The following is a 16,094-nucleotide window of genomic DNA, read 5'->3' as shown; positions in this document are numbered from 1 at the left end:
AACATCAAGACTTGGTGAAGACTAACTTTCCAAAGTTTTGGTTTGAACAATTTTGTTCAATGGATTTGAGAGAACTTTGATCTTGATTTGCCTCCTGCAACTCCAATAAAGTTAACTATCAATTATCACATCAGCATCAAAATGAGTAAAAAAGGCACAATAAAAAGATAGATAGGAATTTGTACTCATTGGTGTGATTTCTTTAAACACTAATGATTTCATATTGGATATACACTTATCAAGAATTTAAAATGTTGATCTAAGTTGATCTTGATGACCTTAGAGACCGATAGATCCCATGTATGACGCAACCATAAAGATGATAGAAATCAAAAAAAAATGTCACTCATATCATCAAGTACACAACATTCCAAGCGGGCATCCCAGAAAAGGTGGTCCATCAACCACCAATCTCTTGCACCAGCAAATCTCAACCATAGATATATTTCCCAAACTAACTAAGTTTCAAGAAAAATGAAACATTAAAAAATTAAAACACAAAAAATAAAAAATAGCGTAACAATTTCCATATAAATGAATAAAGGAAAAGCTATCATCTAACGTTCAACAATCTAAGAAAACACTTTGAGACCGACAAAGAATCTTTCTTGGAGAATTCCCTTTCACGAAGATTCATTTACCAAAGTAGTTCAAGTGCATTCACTAAGCCGGATCCTTCTAATAACTTATTCAAAGAAATACCCAAATTCACCTTCCTGCCATATGCTCATAAGAAGATTGCAACATAAACCTTTTCTTCTTGCTCATCAAATCAAAAGAAAAAGTTCCTAGTAAAGAGTATAGACAACTGAAAAAATGGATAAAGAAAGTCAGAATATATGCCAGCAACCAACACTCTCAGCACATAGAACAATAACAAAGAACCAATTGCAGGTAGTATGAAAAACGGATATTATGCCAGCATAAATAATATAGACAGTGAAGGGCAAAGAAAAGTGAAAATGCAGCTATAGATGACCAAAACATAGCACAAATAAACTATACAACGAAAAACAAAGAGAACCATTTTAACAAAGCCTAGGTAGTGTATGGCATACCATATACAAGTTATCCACATTGAGTTTCACACGAAGGTGGCGCTCCAAAGCTTCTCGAACCACGACTTTCTCATTTTCATCTCTCAATCTTTCAGCGAGAAGAAAATAACCATCCTTTGCCAAATCTTCATAGGACATTCCGAACATCCTAAACCGGTTTGCCCATCGAAACAAATCACGGGGAGTAATAAAGCCATGCTTCCCGGCAAAGATTTTACTGTGTTGCCGATGCAACTGTAACTCCTTCATAACTTCAACCATTTTTGAAGCATAGCTTGGAGGAATTTTGCACCTCAACTCCAAAATCATAGAAAGTTCATCTTCGGGAATTTCATCAACATGTATCTCTAAGAATCGATTACGGAAAGCTCGAGATAGCATTTTCCGTCCTCCATATAATGTAGGTGGATTTTGAGTTGCAAATAGCATAAAATTAGGATGTGCACGAATAGTTTCTTGAAGTTCAGGTATGAAAAGTTCTCTGTTGTCATCCAACAATCTATTTAAGGCTTCCAATACATCAGATGGAGCAAGATTCAGCTCATCCAAGACAATCCAGTAACCAAGGCGCACTGCTTTCACTAATACACCTTCTTGGAATAGCAACCTTCCTTGGGAATCAGTGATATAGGTGCCAAAGTATTCCTGCAAATCAGTATGCTCGTGATTGTTGATACGCACAAACTCATGACCAGTAACAGAAGCAAGATAATGTACAAGGCTAGTCTTCCCACTAGAGGTTGGGCCCTGTAAAAGAACAGGAAATTTTTTTATATAAACTGCCCGTGCAATGTTCTTTAGATTTTCCTTAACACTTCTAGTGAGAACATAATCATCCAAAAACCCAACTGAGCTGGAGAAATAGGCATCAAAAGGAACATCTTTGGGTAAACTTCCACCTAGGATATAAGAAACTATCATGCTGTGCATTACTTTCGCGCTGGGACAATCTAACAGAGTAAGAAAGAACATGCAAAATCCATCATAAAGAGCTTTTTGGATGCCAAAGGTTTTTGCTGCTGTTTTAAAATATTCCAGAGCACGTGCAAGAGACCTCAAACTGAATTGTGGCTTCTGATTAGCCCCATCTTGCAACCTCTCCTCTGATTCTCGTTTGGCAGCTTTGTAAAAATGAACAATCCTATTAGAAAATCCACTATCAGGATCCATCTCGTCCATGTATCGCCTAACAAAAAGAGTCAGATCATTTTCGTCCAGAATATCATCTACAAAATACTCAGTAAATCTACTTCTTAAAGAATATGGCAATTCACGCTTTCCAGTATCTGTTGCCGGATTCATGCAAGCAAATAACCGGAAGGATGGATGACGATCTATGTAATCAATATCACCCCTTTCAGCCAGACAAAGCGTACCCTTCTCACTATCCAGGACTCCAGTAATTCTCTGCAATGTCTCTGGAGGAGCAAGGTTAATCTCATCAAGTAAAATCCAATAGCCGTTCCTTAAAGCAGTTATAAAAGCTCCCTCGACAAATTTAAAGTAGACACCCGAAGAAGTTCCGATTTGCTTCTGAGCAGCTTTAAGTCTCAAAGAAAATGTTCCCCACTCATGAAGAACTTCTGTCAAAGGTCTCTTCCTCTTCGAGCCACAAGATGATGGAGCACGCTGAATGACGTAGTCGACAGACTGTTGACATGCACATAGCAACTTCTTCCATTTTTTTTCAACAGCATATATTTCAAGATGGCGAAGTAGAGATTCATTTTCCTATTAAAAATATCCAAGTTAATCAACTGGTTGTACAATAATCAAGCTATGAACTTAAAGTGAAATATTTTGAAAACCTTCTCAGAGAAAGTTCTACAGAATAATTCCTTGAACTCTTGGTAAAGAGGTATACAAATTGAGCGTGCATCAGCAGGCTTATATCCCCCTAAAAGATCAGCAATGTCACTTTGCTGGCTAAGATTCTGCATAAAACTTTGTTTTGATTAAAATCACAGTAAAAAATACAATGATGAGAATAAAATAATTTAATCAAATTATTTGTCAGACCAAGACAGTGAGTTGTTGCCCAAGTCTCATTGCAAGATTCTGCACAAGAGTTGTCTTTCCAGTCCCAGTTTCTCCAACTAGAAGAACAGGCTCATTGTACTTCACAGAGGATGCAACCCTCTCGAGAGCATGCAGGGAACTGCGAATACCAACAAAGGGTCTACCAGGTGGCAAATTCTGCACACAAAAAAATTAATATTAACTATCACAATAAGTAAGATAATTAGAGGGAAAACTGAGTTCTTTTGATCTAACTGGAATCTGAGTAAACGGGAGAGCAACTCTTCCAACTTGCAGATGAGACCTACAACTCTGAGATAAATTGCACATGTAAGCAATGAAATGGACCATAAACATGACCTTCATTGATGTAAAATAAGACAAACCTGGATAACAGGCTTGTTAGGAGGATAATCATGTTCTGTCTCTGGCAAGGGAACACCCCACACCTTGGCAATTTCTCTCATCATTAACAATTTTTTTGGTGAACAGGGGAGGTATGCAACAAATGTCTCAACAGCCTGCATCACATTCAAGTTCTGTAAAACTTAAGGAAATCTATATCTTACTGCAAAAAATATATAGAACAAACAAAACCTCATGATAAATAGCTTGGCAATCAGTAACTGAAATTGGAAAACCAGAAACACTGATAGCCAAATCTGAGATCCTCTTACACCATTTCAAAAGATCCCTAAAAAGGTCAGACAAAAAGGTGAGTTGAAAACTGACAGTGTTTCCACAATTTCTGAGGAACTCAGAAAGCCACAGAACAACACACCTCAATGAAAACCTAGATACAGCGCCAGATGAACCCCCACAAGCATGGGCTCCCACTTGGTTGGAAGAATGAGAGTTTATTATTACGAAAGTATCTGCAGAAATTAGATCATATAATGTAGCCAACTCAAGTATATACAAACAATCAAACATAACAAAAAACCATACCCATAAGCCTTGAGGTAAGTGGATTTAAATTTGGATACCAAGCATTTACAATCTCGGTCATGTCTCCATTGTTAGGAATTTTAACTAACACTTTCCTCCATAAAGTACAAAAGGAGAGCCTTCCTGCAAAATTACATATAGAGTTTGTAATTTGTACAACTATACATTCTTGATAATTCCACTACTGAATTTGCCTTTGATGACTAAATGATAACATCCACAAAACAACAAAAAAGGCAACACGGTGCATGAAGCTTCTAGCCATGTGGGATTCCAAAGAAGGATCTATTGTATGCAGCTTTACCCTACATTGCATAAGGCAGTTTTCGCTAGGCAGCAACTTTACTGTTGCACCAAAGCTCCCCTTCATAACATCGGCAAAAAAAGAATTATGAAAAATATTTGGGTAAAATGTGAAAGGAGAAACTCAAAACATGTGAAATAAATAGAATGAAGAGTAGAAAGAACACTAGTGGTACATCTATATTAAAAAGAGATTTTGTTGGCACAATGGTGGGAGATTAAGAATCTGATGAAGCCAATTCCTTATTTCAACAATACATTTGTAGTGGAAGGGTTTTGAAAGTTAAAGATCAGGTGGAGAGGATGATGAAGTTGCTGATGAAGAGAAACAGATTCAGGTTGAGATGGTGAAAAGGCTAAGATATAAGGCAAAATCTCTAAAAATATGTGACAATAATAAAGACTAATATGAAGGAACATTCAATGACTACACATTTAAGTCGTGGGTGACACAAGAGTGGATCGAGGGGTATGTTTCCCTTGACAACAAAGAATTAGATTGTTGAGAATAAAGACAGAAAATTTGTGGTTGTACTTATCAGACACATGAAATAATAAAAGATTAATAAGATAAAAAGAGGTAAGAAGAGATTTGCATCCTTGGTCACAGAGACACAGGAACATTTTTAAGAATGTTGATACCACAAGAAATTAGTTTCAAGTCCACATTAGTGGATAAAAACAATAAGCAATAAGTCAAAAAGAAGACAACAATAATCTGCCTATTAGAGTTGGGAGCATAGAGCAAACATACATAATGGAACTGTTGTAGTTGAGAAGGCTAGAATTTAAATCATTTGTTTGGAATTGTTGAGGCATATGGGATATGTCAAAAAACAATCAAAAAAACCCTTTTCTACCATATCTAGACAAGAAAAACAGTCTATTTCTTCCAACTGTTGAATTTGATGGAGATTTTAGCGAGAGGATAAAGTATGCACTATGCAGGAAGCATTGGCAGCACAGTGATCCCAATCTCTGGCTATAGCTTTGAAAAGATGGAATGTTATAATGGGTTAACTCAAAGTAAATCACCGCTAGTTGATAACTGAAAGACATAAATTTGTCAAATTGATACAAAGACAATTTTACTTTATTTATATCCACATACAGGACATTTTAACACGATAATATAACAAATTTCCACATGTCCACCATTTTTTTAGAAACTAAATTGTAAAGTATATTGGGCATTTTTGCAAAATATCATATTCTAAAGCATTCATTAGAAGGCCTTATTCCTACTTTACCTTCAATCTCATGTGAAACTTCATGCTTCAAGGTTGATATTGTGGCAAACATACGGAAGTTTTCACTGACATCAATTTCCTGCGCCACACATCAATAGCTAGTGAACAAAGTAGCATGTCCATGAGTCATACTTTAGACAAGGAAGAAATTGGTGAAAGAAGGAGCTTAAAAGTCATAAATGTGAACGTTGACACTATTGGGAAAGTGGAAGGTGTTATGTGACATATATTCTACTAATCCAATTACCACTCCTACCTCTGAGCACCAAAACCATATCTCTTGATAGTTGATAGTAAACTCCAGTTGAATAACATCTACATATATGATGAGGAAAGAGAAGCCTATTAAATTTGCGAGATCCTAGAGATACACAGAAAAGACACTGCTGGTTGGCCAGATATGCAACACACCCCAATATTCACTTTCCTTGGAATTTTGAACTGGCAGCTGAACCAATAGTTATTTGTTCCAACATGATAATATAAGGTCAAAAAATCAGGAGGGTAGAGTTATCTTGCCAAGCACCTGCCTTTGGCATCTTACAACAAAAAAAGAGGTAGCTGTTCCCCTTCATGGGGAGGGCACTGTGAACCTGGATTATTTTATTGCAAGAACCAGACAATCTCAAGCACTTCTGTCAAGCTAAAAGTTAATCCTGAAGTTGCACACAAACTATGCAAGGCAACAGATACATCTCTTACAAAGAATCTATGCAAGTGAAAATATATCCAGAAATATGATTTCTTAACCTTACCCACCATTAACAAGACCCTCAAGTTGACCCAGGGAAATATACAAAGCTTAGTGAGGTACGTCAGGGTTGCAACAAACAAGAAGGAAAATGATTAACAGGCAATGCAATTCTCGGTAACGGATAGATTAGGCTACCTAAATTAAGGTCAGGCAATGCAATTCTTGGCAAGGGATACATTAGGCTACCTAAATTAAGGACAGGCAAGTATTTCAAGTAGTACAGCATGTGATTAACTGATTATACATGTTATATATCTAAATCTCAATTCCCAAATGAAAATTCAATGTCTCTTATAGTAAAATGCCCTTCCTGTTACCAACTGCAAATTAAGGTAATTTATCAATGGTGAAATCAATGGTTTGTAAACCACAGATCGCATTAGGCCAGGGTGTTTTACATTCAAGACAGACATGGCAATATAACCTTGAATAATATGAATACTTAATCAGTTGGCCACTTAATATACACAAGTATTAGAGAAATTACCTCCCCACGACCAGTAACAAAAATATTTGAACCTTCTAGCAAGGGCAATATGATTGACTGCACCTCAATAGATGCTTTGTCTATGTCTTCAAACACGACCCAATATCCTTTTGAAATGGCCTATCAAAAATGAATTAAAGAATGTAAAATCTACAAAAAAAAACATTCGAAGCTTCTACCTTAAAAGGTTAAACAAACCTGTGTAAGTGAACCAGGATGCCATCTAAATTCACCAGGTTGGTTCGAACAAACATAGTTCCCAATCAACATTTTGCTATCCATTTCATCGGCCATGTGAATGAACAAAACTAAAGCCAATAACAGAATACAGAGTTATTCAATAATAAACACAAATTCACAAAAGAAAATACAAGTAGTGAAAAATTGGATCAGTAAATTATTACAACTAGGAAACAAATGGTACGTTAGATTTTCTTTGATTTTTTAAACGAATAAATCATTGGCATCAGTTAACCCATCACCCCATTTGCGTATTAATATGAAAATTCATTAGAAAGCAAGGGACCAGAGCTCTAATTTGTCAAAGCATGTAGGAAAATCAATGAGTATGTTTGATTAAAGTTCCTTTTAGAAACAATTATAATGACAAACCCTTTCAAGTACCAGTAGATGAGGCACATGATTTATCCCAATGATGCATCAGGTGGTATTATAACTAGAATTTGATTTTGTGACACATGGTTATGGGCCCAATTCCATTCTAATCCATGCCCTACACTGATCATTAAGAACACTCCAGCAGTCTTCGTCCTTGATTCTCACAGCCCCACTACTTGGTAAAATTTTCACTTTATTTGTTTACTATATAGACTATAGCAATTAGTCTTTCATAGTAAAATTTTCACAAAGTGTGCCAAAACATATTAGCACAATAACATACTCAGTGGCACATTCAGCACCAGCGACACAATAGATACTTAATGGCACATTCAGCAACAGTGACACACTAGATACTTTATGGCACATTAGCACTGGAAAAACAAGCGCAATTATCAAGTGCTGATCAATATCTAACTTCAATAATTTACCATAATGGTAAGTTTTGGTGGATCCACCCAGCACAGCAAGAGATTTAAACATTGCAATTGGCACAATCATTTGATGTCAATACAAACCGAGCTTAGATACTATTCAAAACAAGATAATCCAGCACAGCAAGAGATTTAAACATTGCAATTGGCACAATCATTTGATGGCTAGTGAAACTTATAACATGGAAAACAATGTCATGAACACCCCATGGATTAAATAAAAAGGAAGTATGCTTAACAAGGTATGTAGAGGAATTTTTACATGGTAGACGAGTAAAGTAAATGACAGAATCCTAAAAGTCATATATGGAACAGATCCACCTGAAATTTTTATATATGATATAATACATCTAAAGAACTGACTAAAGCACTATTTTGCATGGGAACTAGAAGAACAACAAAATGTACCTTGATTCCCACTGATCTCTGCCAACATATTAATAATAGCTGTTTTTCCAGAACCAGCAGGACCATGCAGAAGTATGGGCCATCTTTGACCCACCGCCATTAATATCATCTCAAAACTTCTTCTAATCGTAGAAGTCATGACAAATGGCTTACCAGGCACAACACTGGAAACAAGCCCACCTGTTAATCATGAGAAAGTACAGGCTCGGTAAAATAAAAAGGAGAATTCTTTAAACATACCGCAAAACCTTGTGTCGAACATCCTTTATTCCAGACTCAATCTTAAGCAAATTAGTAGATGAAACTAGACTATGATAGTCAAAGTCAAAAAATTGACTAAAATTATCAATTCCAACTGAGAACCTTTCTTGATCTTCCTCGACTAATTGGAGATAAAATCCAGCCTTTTCCAATGAGGTATCCTGGCAGAATTCCTCAAACCTACACACATTGTTCATAATATTATGTAGCAAAGTAACATGTTAACTATCAATTGTAAATGTGAAAATAGTTTAATGTGACTCACCGAAGTAAACAGGCAAAAGCTTCATCTGAACCCAAGCCAAAATCTTCAGTAGCTCTATCACTTATTTTAAGAGAAGTAGAGAGAATTTGAATTCCACACCATCTTATGTCCAATATATTTATCAGGCGTCTTGGAGCAAGGCTAGCCCCAACATTTGATGTTTGTTGCATAAGGTCTAAAAAGCAGGTCCAATCCCATAAGCCAGAAAATATTTGTGGCTCCATTATTAAAAAACGGTAAGTTAACCGAATTACATCAAGAAGATGCTTTTCACCCTGGGATAAAACAGACGATCATGAATCATAAGATCAAATTATAGGTCATATCAGACTATAAGGCAAAAAGAAAACATATTAGTCACAGTATAGAAATGATGAAGAATCAAACTTGTAGGTAACAAGCAATGACAATGAGATTGATGTTGAAGAATTCCAAGATGCACAAACTGAGAAAATAAATGTAAAAAATCCATTGAACAAGCAAAACATAAACTTCATATATAACAGAGGAAGAAATATAATAATCATGTAAAACATACTAAGCAGGAAAATACGAGTACAACCATAGCAACAAACTAAAAATACATTTTAGAATAAAAATACTGACGAGAATATTTCCTTTCATGTGTGTTCATAATGTAATTGACAAAGTGAGAAACACATGACAGAATCTAGAGGTGTTGACCTGCTTGCACCATAATACAAAAATTCAAGTAAAGACAATTGTAATTAACAAATATCATGAGCCTCAATAAGCAACCACATAATTCCTTGAGCGTCTATGTGGCTTTCAGTATATCTGTAAGTCACTGTAGCATGTGAGCATGCTATCTAGCATAGAATTCTTTTAGCAGTACTAAGAATGAAAACATTGTCTCTTGCAATTGTAAAAAACAAGTAGATAAAAAACAATTTTTACTACAAAATTGAATTTTCAGCTTTCCTTTCCATAATGTGCATAGATTTAAACAAATTTTAACACTGTTTCAACCTTTTTCATTCAGTCTTGGGACTGCCATCAGCATTTACTTCCAGACTACCTGTGTGTATGAACATTCATGTGTATACACACACACATATGCAATTAATTAATTTAAACGTAGTCCCAGCAGTAACCAACATCAATCAAACAAGCTGTACAATAATTTAACGTTTTCAGAAGTAATATGCAGAAATGATCTCAGATCTCACTAGTGTGTTACATTGCAATGTCTGTCGTCCTGATGAAAAATAAAGAATGACATTGTGCAAATATAGTTTAAAAAGCTAAGAATGTGAAAACAATGTAACATTTATTTGATTATTTCTAAACATTTTTCATACTTTTCCAATATTTGATTTTTTTTTTCCCATTACTCTCTTTTTCTATATTGACTAAAATTAAAATTAATTTTTTGATTAAAATCTGGTCCTCACAAATTTTATTTTCAACTTTAGTTGCTATTGCCACAACTTAGTGAGGTACAAATAGGATAATTTTTCAATATTTTAGTATTCAGTTTCTTTCTGATTGTTGATTAACTATCCAATGAGAGTATGTAAACCAAATAATGAGTTTAAAGAAAATTCATAACCGTCATGCAGATCGGCATGAGAAGCATACCATTTTGCCTACTGCCTAGCAAACAGAACAGGTATATACCAACAATACCATCTTCCTCGTCTATTGGGAAAATGAGCTTCCTAAGTGGTCAGGTAGATATTTTGATGTATTTCACATAAGGTATGAGTTAGCTTTTACTTGTATTTCCATATTTCTGATGTGTGCATCAAGTTTGAATGAACTTGTCAAAGTAAACACAAAACTAAAAAAGTGAGTTGACTCGACGGGATTGAGGCACTTTGTGCCGCCCAAATGGTAGAAGACGAAGACCTACAATGTGTTGGAGCTATGGAAGAGATTCTATGACACTGGGCGAGGAGCATTGAGTGGTTGCAAATGTGACTGTGGAGAATGTGTGTTTAATGGCTGAGAGGCTTGGTGCGAGGTGAACTCAAAAGGCATGGAGAATTAGATAGCATGGAGTAAAGCTCGAGAGATTGGTGCATCCAATAAACTATAGGCCAATTGCTAGGTGCACACTTGGGTGACACAAAATGAGGTGGACTTGAAAGGCATAGAGGATCAATGACATGGAATATAATCTTGAGGATGATTGTCCCAAACTGAAGAAAAAGCACAAGGAGAAGCCTCAAAAACCAACGTCCTCAACACGCAAGAGTCTAAAGGCTACATGGGATGATTCTTCATCCTCCGAGTCAGAAGTCGAAGCCTTCTCAAAAGTAGCACTGATGGCCAATCATCTCTTTGAAAATGACTCGGACTCAGAGATGAGCATAGATGAAGGGGGAGGATCATCAGAAGAAGAAGAACGTTGCGATGAAGGGGGAGCATCACCAAGTGAGGTAAGTAAGGTACGTAATCTCACCCCTACTCAGTCTTTTCAGTTCATCAAAGTGTTGACGAAAGATCTTGCAAAATTAGAAAAAGAAAATGCTGAATTGAAATTGAACCTAGCAAAAACATGTCCACTATAAATGTATGATAATCTAAAATTAGAAAATGAAAAATTAAAAGTTGAAATTGATAAATTGAAAAATAATGATGCATACGTTAATAAATTCCCAAAATCTAAACTAAGAATTTATGGAAAATTAAATTGGTATATTAGAAAACATCAAGGACAACTTAGGAAAGTTCCTAGAAACTATGTACCCCTAAGTTTTTGAATAACCCAATAGGAAGGAATCTATACTAGATTCCAAAATCTTTGCTAGATTAAAATTTTTATAAGTTAAGAGCTTTCAGCGAGAAAATTAAACATTAAGATTTCTTTATGAGGCTTTGACTAGAAAGTGGTTGTTGCTCCAATAACCAAGAAGGTCTAGTATCTCGCCACTGCCTGGAAGCCGAATATAGAAATGAAATGTTTAAATTTCTAATAAAGCATTAAAATTAAAAAATGGATAATGCTTTGAAAAGTTTTTAAACATCTTCCTGAAAATTCTTCAAAAATATTTTTATATCTAGAAAAATGTTTCTTGCTTGAAATTTTTACTTAGAAAAATTCTCTTCTAAAAGTGATTTTTTTAAAAATTATCTAAGCTAAGTTTTCTGAAAATAATATTAAATTTTCACTTAGCAAATTTTTCAAATGACTTAGAAAATTTTTTGGGACTTTAGAAATGACTTAGTATACTAAAAGTTTTTGCTGTGATCAAAGGGGGAGAGTAGTAACAAGTTTAGGGGGAGTAACAAGTTTAGGGGGAGTTAGGAAAATTAAAATTACTATGTTGCAAATTTTTAACTTATGTTGCAAATTTTTAACTTATGCTGCAAATTTTATTGTAATTTTTTTGCTTAAAATGTTAGTTTAGTAATTTTCTTAAAATTACTATTTGTTTTTACCCTAACTTGAACTTGGATTGATGCACATCAAATAGGGGGAGATTCCTAACTTGAACTTGGGTTGATGCACATCAAATAGGGGGAGATTGTTGGACCCCGTGGTTGTTTTGATGTAATCAATCAAGTTAGTTAGGTCCTGTTTGTATTTGATCCCTGTGTCTAAGTGTGCAGGAGCTTAGGAGCGCAGGAAGTTGAGCGGAAGACGCAGCTAGCGAGAAGGACGACACGGGAATGGAGCCGACAGGTTCGGTGCGTCCGAAGGACGAGAGAGCTGCGGAAGAGTACACCTGTGGGCGAGAAGAACGTGCGCGAAGCTCGAGGGGCGTAAAGCCGGGACGAAAGACTGCTCGAGGAGGAGGCGGGGAATTGGGCTCGGGTGAGCCCTATTCCGGTTGGCGCAATCACCCAAGCGAGCAGAACCAGAGTAAGTCAACCGGGAAGTTGACTTGACAAGTGTTCAGTCGACCGGAAGCCATGATCGGTCGACCGAACCCCTATCATCAGAAGTCAGTCGGTGGTGACACGTCAGCAGCCACGTCAACAACCAACCGTTGGTTGATCGGTCGATCGAATCTTCTGATCGGTCGATCGAGCCGGAGATAAACCAGAGACTTAGTCGAGCATGCTGATCGAACCAGCTCAGGGAGAGACCGTTGGCTGACCGAACAATAGGATCGGTCAACCGAACGCAGGCTCGATCCACACAGACTACATCTGGACGGAAGGTTGGGCAAGTACGCAGGTTCGGTCGACCGAACCTGGGGATCGGTCGACCGATCCCTCTCGAGTCAAATCCTGATCCCGAAGATCAGGTGAAATGGATAAGTCTTGAAACCCCTATATAAAGGGGTCTCGAACAGCTATTCGGACCAATGAAAATCGATTCTGCATTTCATTTCCAAGTAACGTGTAAGAGCTTTCAAAGTGTAAAAGGCTTCTCCGCCTTCAGAGAAGGAGACTCTGTTAGCGCACCTGTTCAACCGCCTTGGATTAACAACCATCTCGGTTGTAACCAAGTCAATTCGCTGAGCCCCTTTTCTTTTCTATCATTGTTACTTTACTTTATTGTTGCTTTTATTTTGAGTTGAAAGTTTTGAGGAGGGTACTTTTGTTTGCAGGCAATTCACCCCCTCTCTTGCCGGCCCCGCTACACCAACATCTTCTTCCCTCCACATTGAGACCAAGAGAATGCCCTCTTCCCTCCATATCAAACCAGCAAGACAAGGTCAAATGATCTGTTCCTTTGTGTTGGGATAGTCTTCACTTTGCCTTACTCATCTGTACTCCTCATGAAGGATGGTAATATGCGCCAAATAATTGAGATTAATTACCCAACTTTTTAAGTGATATTTTAGGTACCTGACTATGCTTAATAATAAGGTTTGACTGAGTTAGTTTTATAACAAAATTATGTGTAGTTACTCATTTAAGTAGAATATTTACATATATCTACTCGGTCAAGTATCCATTTATCATCCAAAGCAGTTAAATAAAGGGGTTCAAGAAGCATATATTTAAACAAGTATGGCTTCTAGTACTGCTAGAAAATGTAAGTACCTAACCTGTTCTCATCCTTACGCCTATTAAGGTTTCACACAACCATATTTCTTATTTCCCTACCTCTACTACCATTAAGGCTCGACATAAGGGGTGATACTGGAATTGACATGATTGACAAGGCAGTGAGGCACTGCTGCATCTTGTTTTAATTGAGGGGCAATTCTCTGGCTTCCATTGAGACTTTAAGCCTTGGTTTTAAAATCACACCAGAAGAACTAACACTGAGTTTGTTGCTAACATAGAAATCACAATAAAACTGCATAGGAGATAAATAGGTGTCATTTCCATTGTACTTTGCTAGCAAGGGATCAGAAAAAGATCCCTCAAATTCTGCAACTGAAGTAATAAGAATATTAATAGAAAACATCCCGAACAACCAAAAAAAGTGCTTAATAAACTGAAAGGCAGACAAAAAGCAAGTGTAGTTGCTGATGTATTTGGTTCCAAACCTGTCTTGAAAAACAAAAGTGGGGCTTGATGGACTCCTCCATGATATCTCTTAAAAATAGAAAAATGTGTTCAAAGATTCTGTAGCTTGGGAAAAATAAATAACAGTACCTTGTCGGTTATCTGGGAATCAAAACCCACCAACTCGAGGCGTGCAAAGGGTTGGGGAGAAAATCTGAAATAATTTATGATGCACCTACAAATGTGGAAAATACATGCTAAATACAATAAAGGTAGATCACGGAAGATAACTGATAATAACAAGAAGTTGAAATATATACCAAGTTCAGCCAATCAATAAAAGAAAGAAAGGAAAAAGTAAAACAAGAAAGTAGTATAACGTATGATACACAATCAGATATTGTAGAAGGGAAGATCTCCTTATCTTGAAACCAATGCTCCATTTTTACTATAGAAAAAACCAACAAAATTCACACTTTATTACTCAAACTTCAGGGATCAAATAAACCCAACGCATTTATTTTCTGATTACTTATTCTCAACTTTCATAATATTTTTCTTAATTTTGGTGAAAACCAAACATATGCCATGTAGAAACTAAAAAAAAAAAATTATTATATAATTATGTCAAGAAGTTAACAACATATGTTTTCCTTTTTGTCAATTTCCAAATTCCTTCTTTTTGGATAAATAAAAGTGAAACAGAAAACAGGGAAATTTTTCACATGTCAATCAGGATATCAATGACTGCTCTCTGCAAAAATTAGAAATTCAGCTCGTATGGAAATGATAAAAACCATATGGTCCCAATATGTACAACCCTCAGAGATGTAAATCCAATTTTTTGGCAAAATTAGTTTATGCTTCAACAAGTATAACGGAGGGCAGATGTCTAGAGAGAAAAAAAAAACATTTTCTACAAAGTCAGAAAAAAGTTACATTGAGCATTGAAAATGATGAAGTGAACCGGAAAAAAAAAATGCATTGGAACGAAGATGATGAAATGTACTGAAAACGCGCAATTACCTGAGAAAGAATGGTGCCAAATCTAGTGCCCGGCACAAGGCCAATGAAGCCATCTCGTGGAGACGCAAGCCCCTCCCTCTTTCCATATAAAAATCTATCACGCGAGTGTCATCTTCTCCAATGTCATCCGATTCCTCGTCAGACATCGATATCAAGCTAGGGACGCTACCAAGCTTTGTCACGGCCCTGTCTACTATCAGACGGCAGAGCGGGCGGAAGCATCCGACTATTGGAATAGTATAGTTAGGGTGAAGGAACGGCTCCGCGATCGCCTCTGCAATATCTTCCGCGGTGACAGCACCGACCTGAAAAATTCCAAATAATTAATATTACTGCGCAACCTAATAATTGAAATCGGAGAGAGGAGGACTCGAAGACGGCTCACCTTCTGGGAGAGAGCAAGGAGCTTGCGGTCGGAGCGGAGACCGGAACAGCGAGCAAGAAGGCGCTTCAGGGAAGATTCGCAGGAAAACTTACCGTCGTACGACATGTGGACTGGGCTACGAAGGTACCGATGAGAGAAGTGACGGGAAAGGAGGGAGCGGAGACGTTACCGAAGAGAGGTGATGAAGTATGAGAACGGAGCGAGGCTAGAGCGGAAGAAGAATTCTGTTGTTTTTAAAGCCGAGACGTTTAGGGTTTTAGGAAAAAGTTAATAAACGAAATTTAGCTCTGATTCTATTTTTTTTAATTTGTCTTTTTTAAAATTGTCCCGGGTTATGGTGAATTTACATTGAAATATCCGTGACATTCAGATTATCATTCAAATATTCATAGTTCAAATCCAGTTATAATAAATTTGTAAAAATTTTGAACATTTTTTTATTTACCAATAGAAAACTTTCGTGAGATCAATTCAATTACCCCAGAGTGACCCAACATCATTA

At 36.6% G+C, this 16,094-nt stretch overlaps 1 protein-coding gene across 1 annotated transcript in view; it reads right to left on the bottom strand.

Moving 5' to 3' along the window:
• LOC121991135 (midasin-like) overlaps positions 1-15,811 on the bottom strand; it is a 45,955-nt gene extending 30,144 nt beyond the window's left edge. The window contains exons 1-18 of the mRNA XM_042545155.1: positions 15,593-15,811; positions 15,208-15,512; positions 14,332-14,416; positions 8,806-9,080; positions 8,520-8,720; positions 8,280-8,443; positions 7,018-7,127; positions 6,820-6,939; positions 5,579-5,657; positions 4,026-4,148; positions 3,859-3,952; positions 3,675-3,771; positions 3,464-3,598; positions 3,333-3,389; positions 3,078-3,254; positions 2,867-2,992; positions 1,059-2,789; positions 27-94 (exon numbers count right to left, since the gene is read on the bottom strand). Of these exons, the coding sequence (XP_042401089.1) occupies positions 27-94; positions 1,059-2,789; positions 2,867-2,992; positions 3,078-3,254; positions 3,333-3,389; positions 3,464-3,598; positions 3,675-3,771; positions 3,859-3,952; positions 4,026-4,148; positions 5,579-5,657; positions 6,820-6,939; positions 7,018-7,127; positions 8,280-8,443; positions 8,520-8,720; positions 8,806-9,080; positions 14,332-14,416; positions 15,208-15,512; positions 15,593-15,697 (4,052 nt within the window). The 5' untranslated portion in view covers positions 15,698-15,811. The remainder of the gene's footprint in view (positions 1-26; positions 95-1,058; positions 2,790-2,866; positions 2,993-3,077; positions 3,255-3,332; positions 3,390-3,463; positions 3,599-3,674; positions 3,772-3,858; positions 3,953-4,025; positions 4,149-5,578; positions 5,658-6,819; positions 6,940-7,017; positions 7,128-8,279; positions 8,444-8,519; positions 8,721-8,805; positions 9,081-14,331; positions 14,417-15,207; positions 15,513-15,592) is intronic.
• Positions 15,812-16,094: the final 283 nt, after the last annotated feature.

This window comes from Zingiber officinale, chromosome 6B, assembly GCF_018446385.1.
Source record: "Zingiber officinale cultivar Zhangliang chromosome 6B, Zo_v1.1, whole genome shotgun sequence".
NCBI classification, from domain to species: Eukaryota; Viridiplantae; Streptophyta; class Magnoliopsida; order Zingiberales; family Zingiberaceae; genus Zingiber; species Zingiber officinale.
The sequence above is the reverse complement of the archived record's forward strand: the minus strand, read 5'-3'. Positions and strand labels throughout refer to the sequence as shown.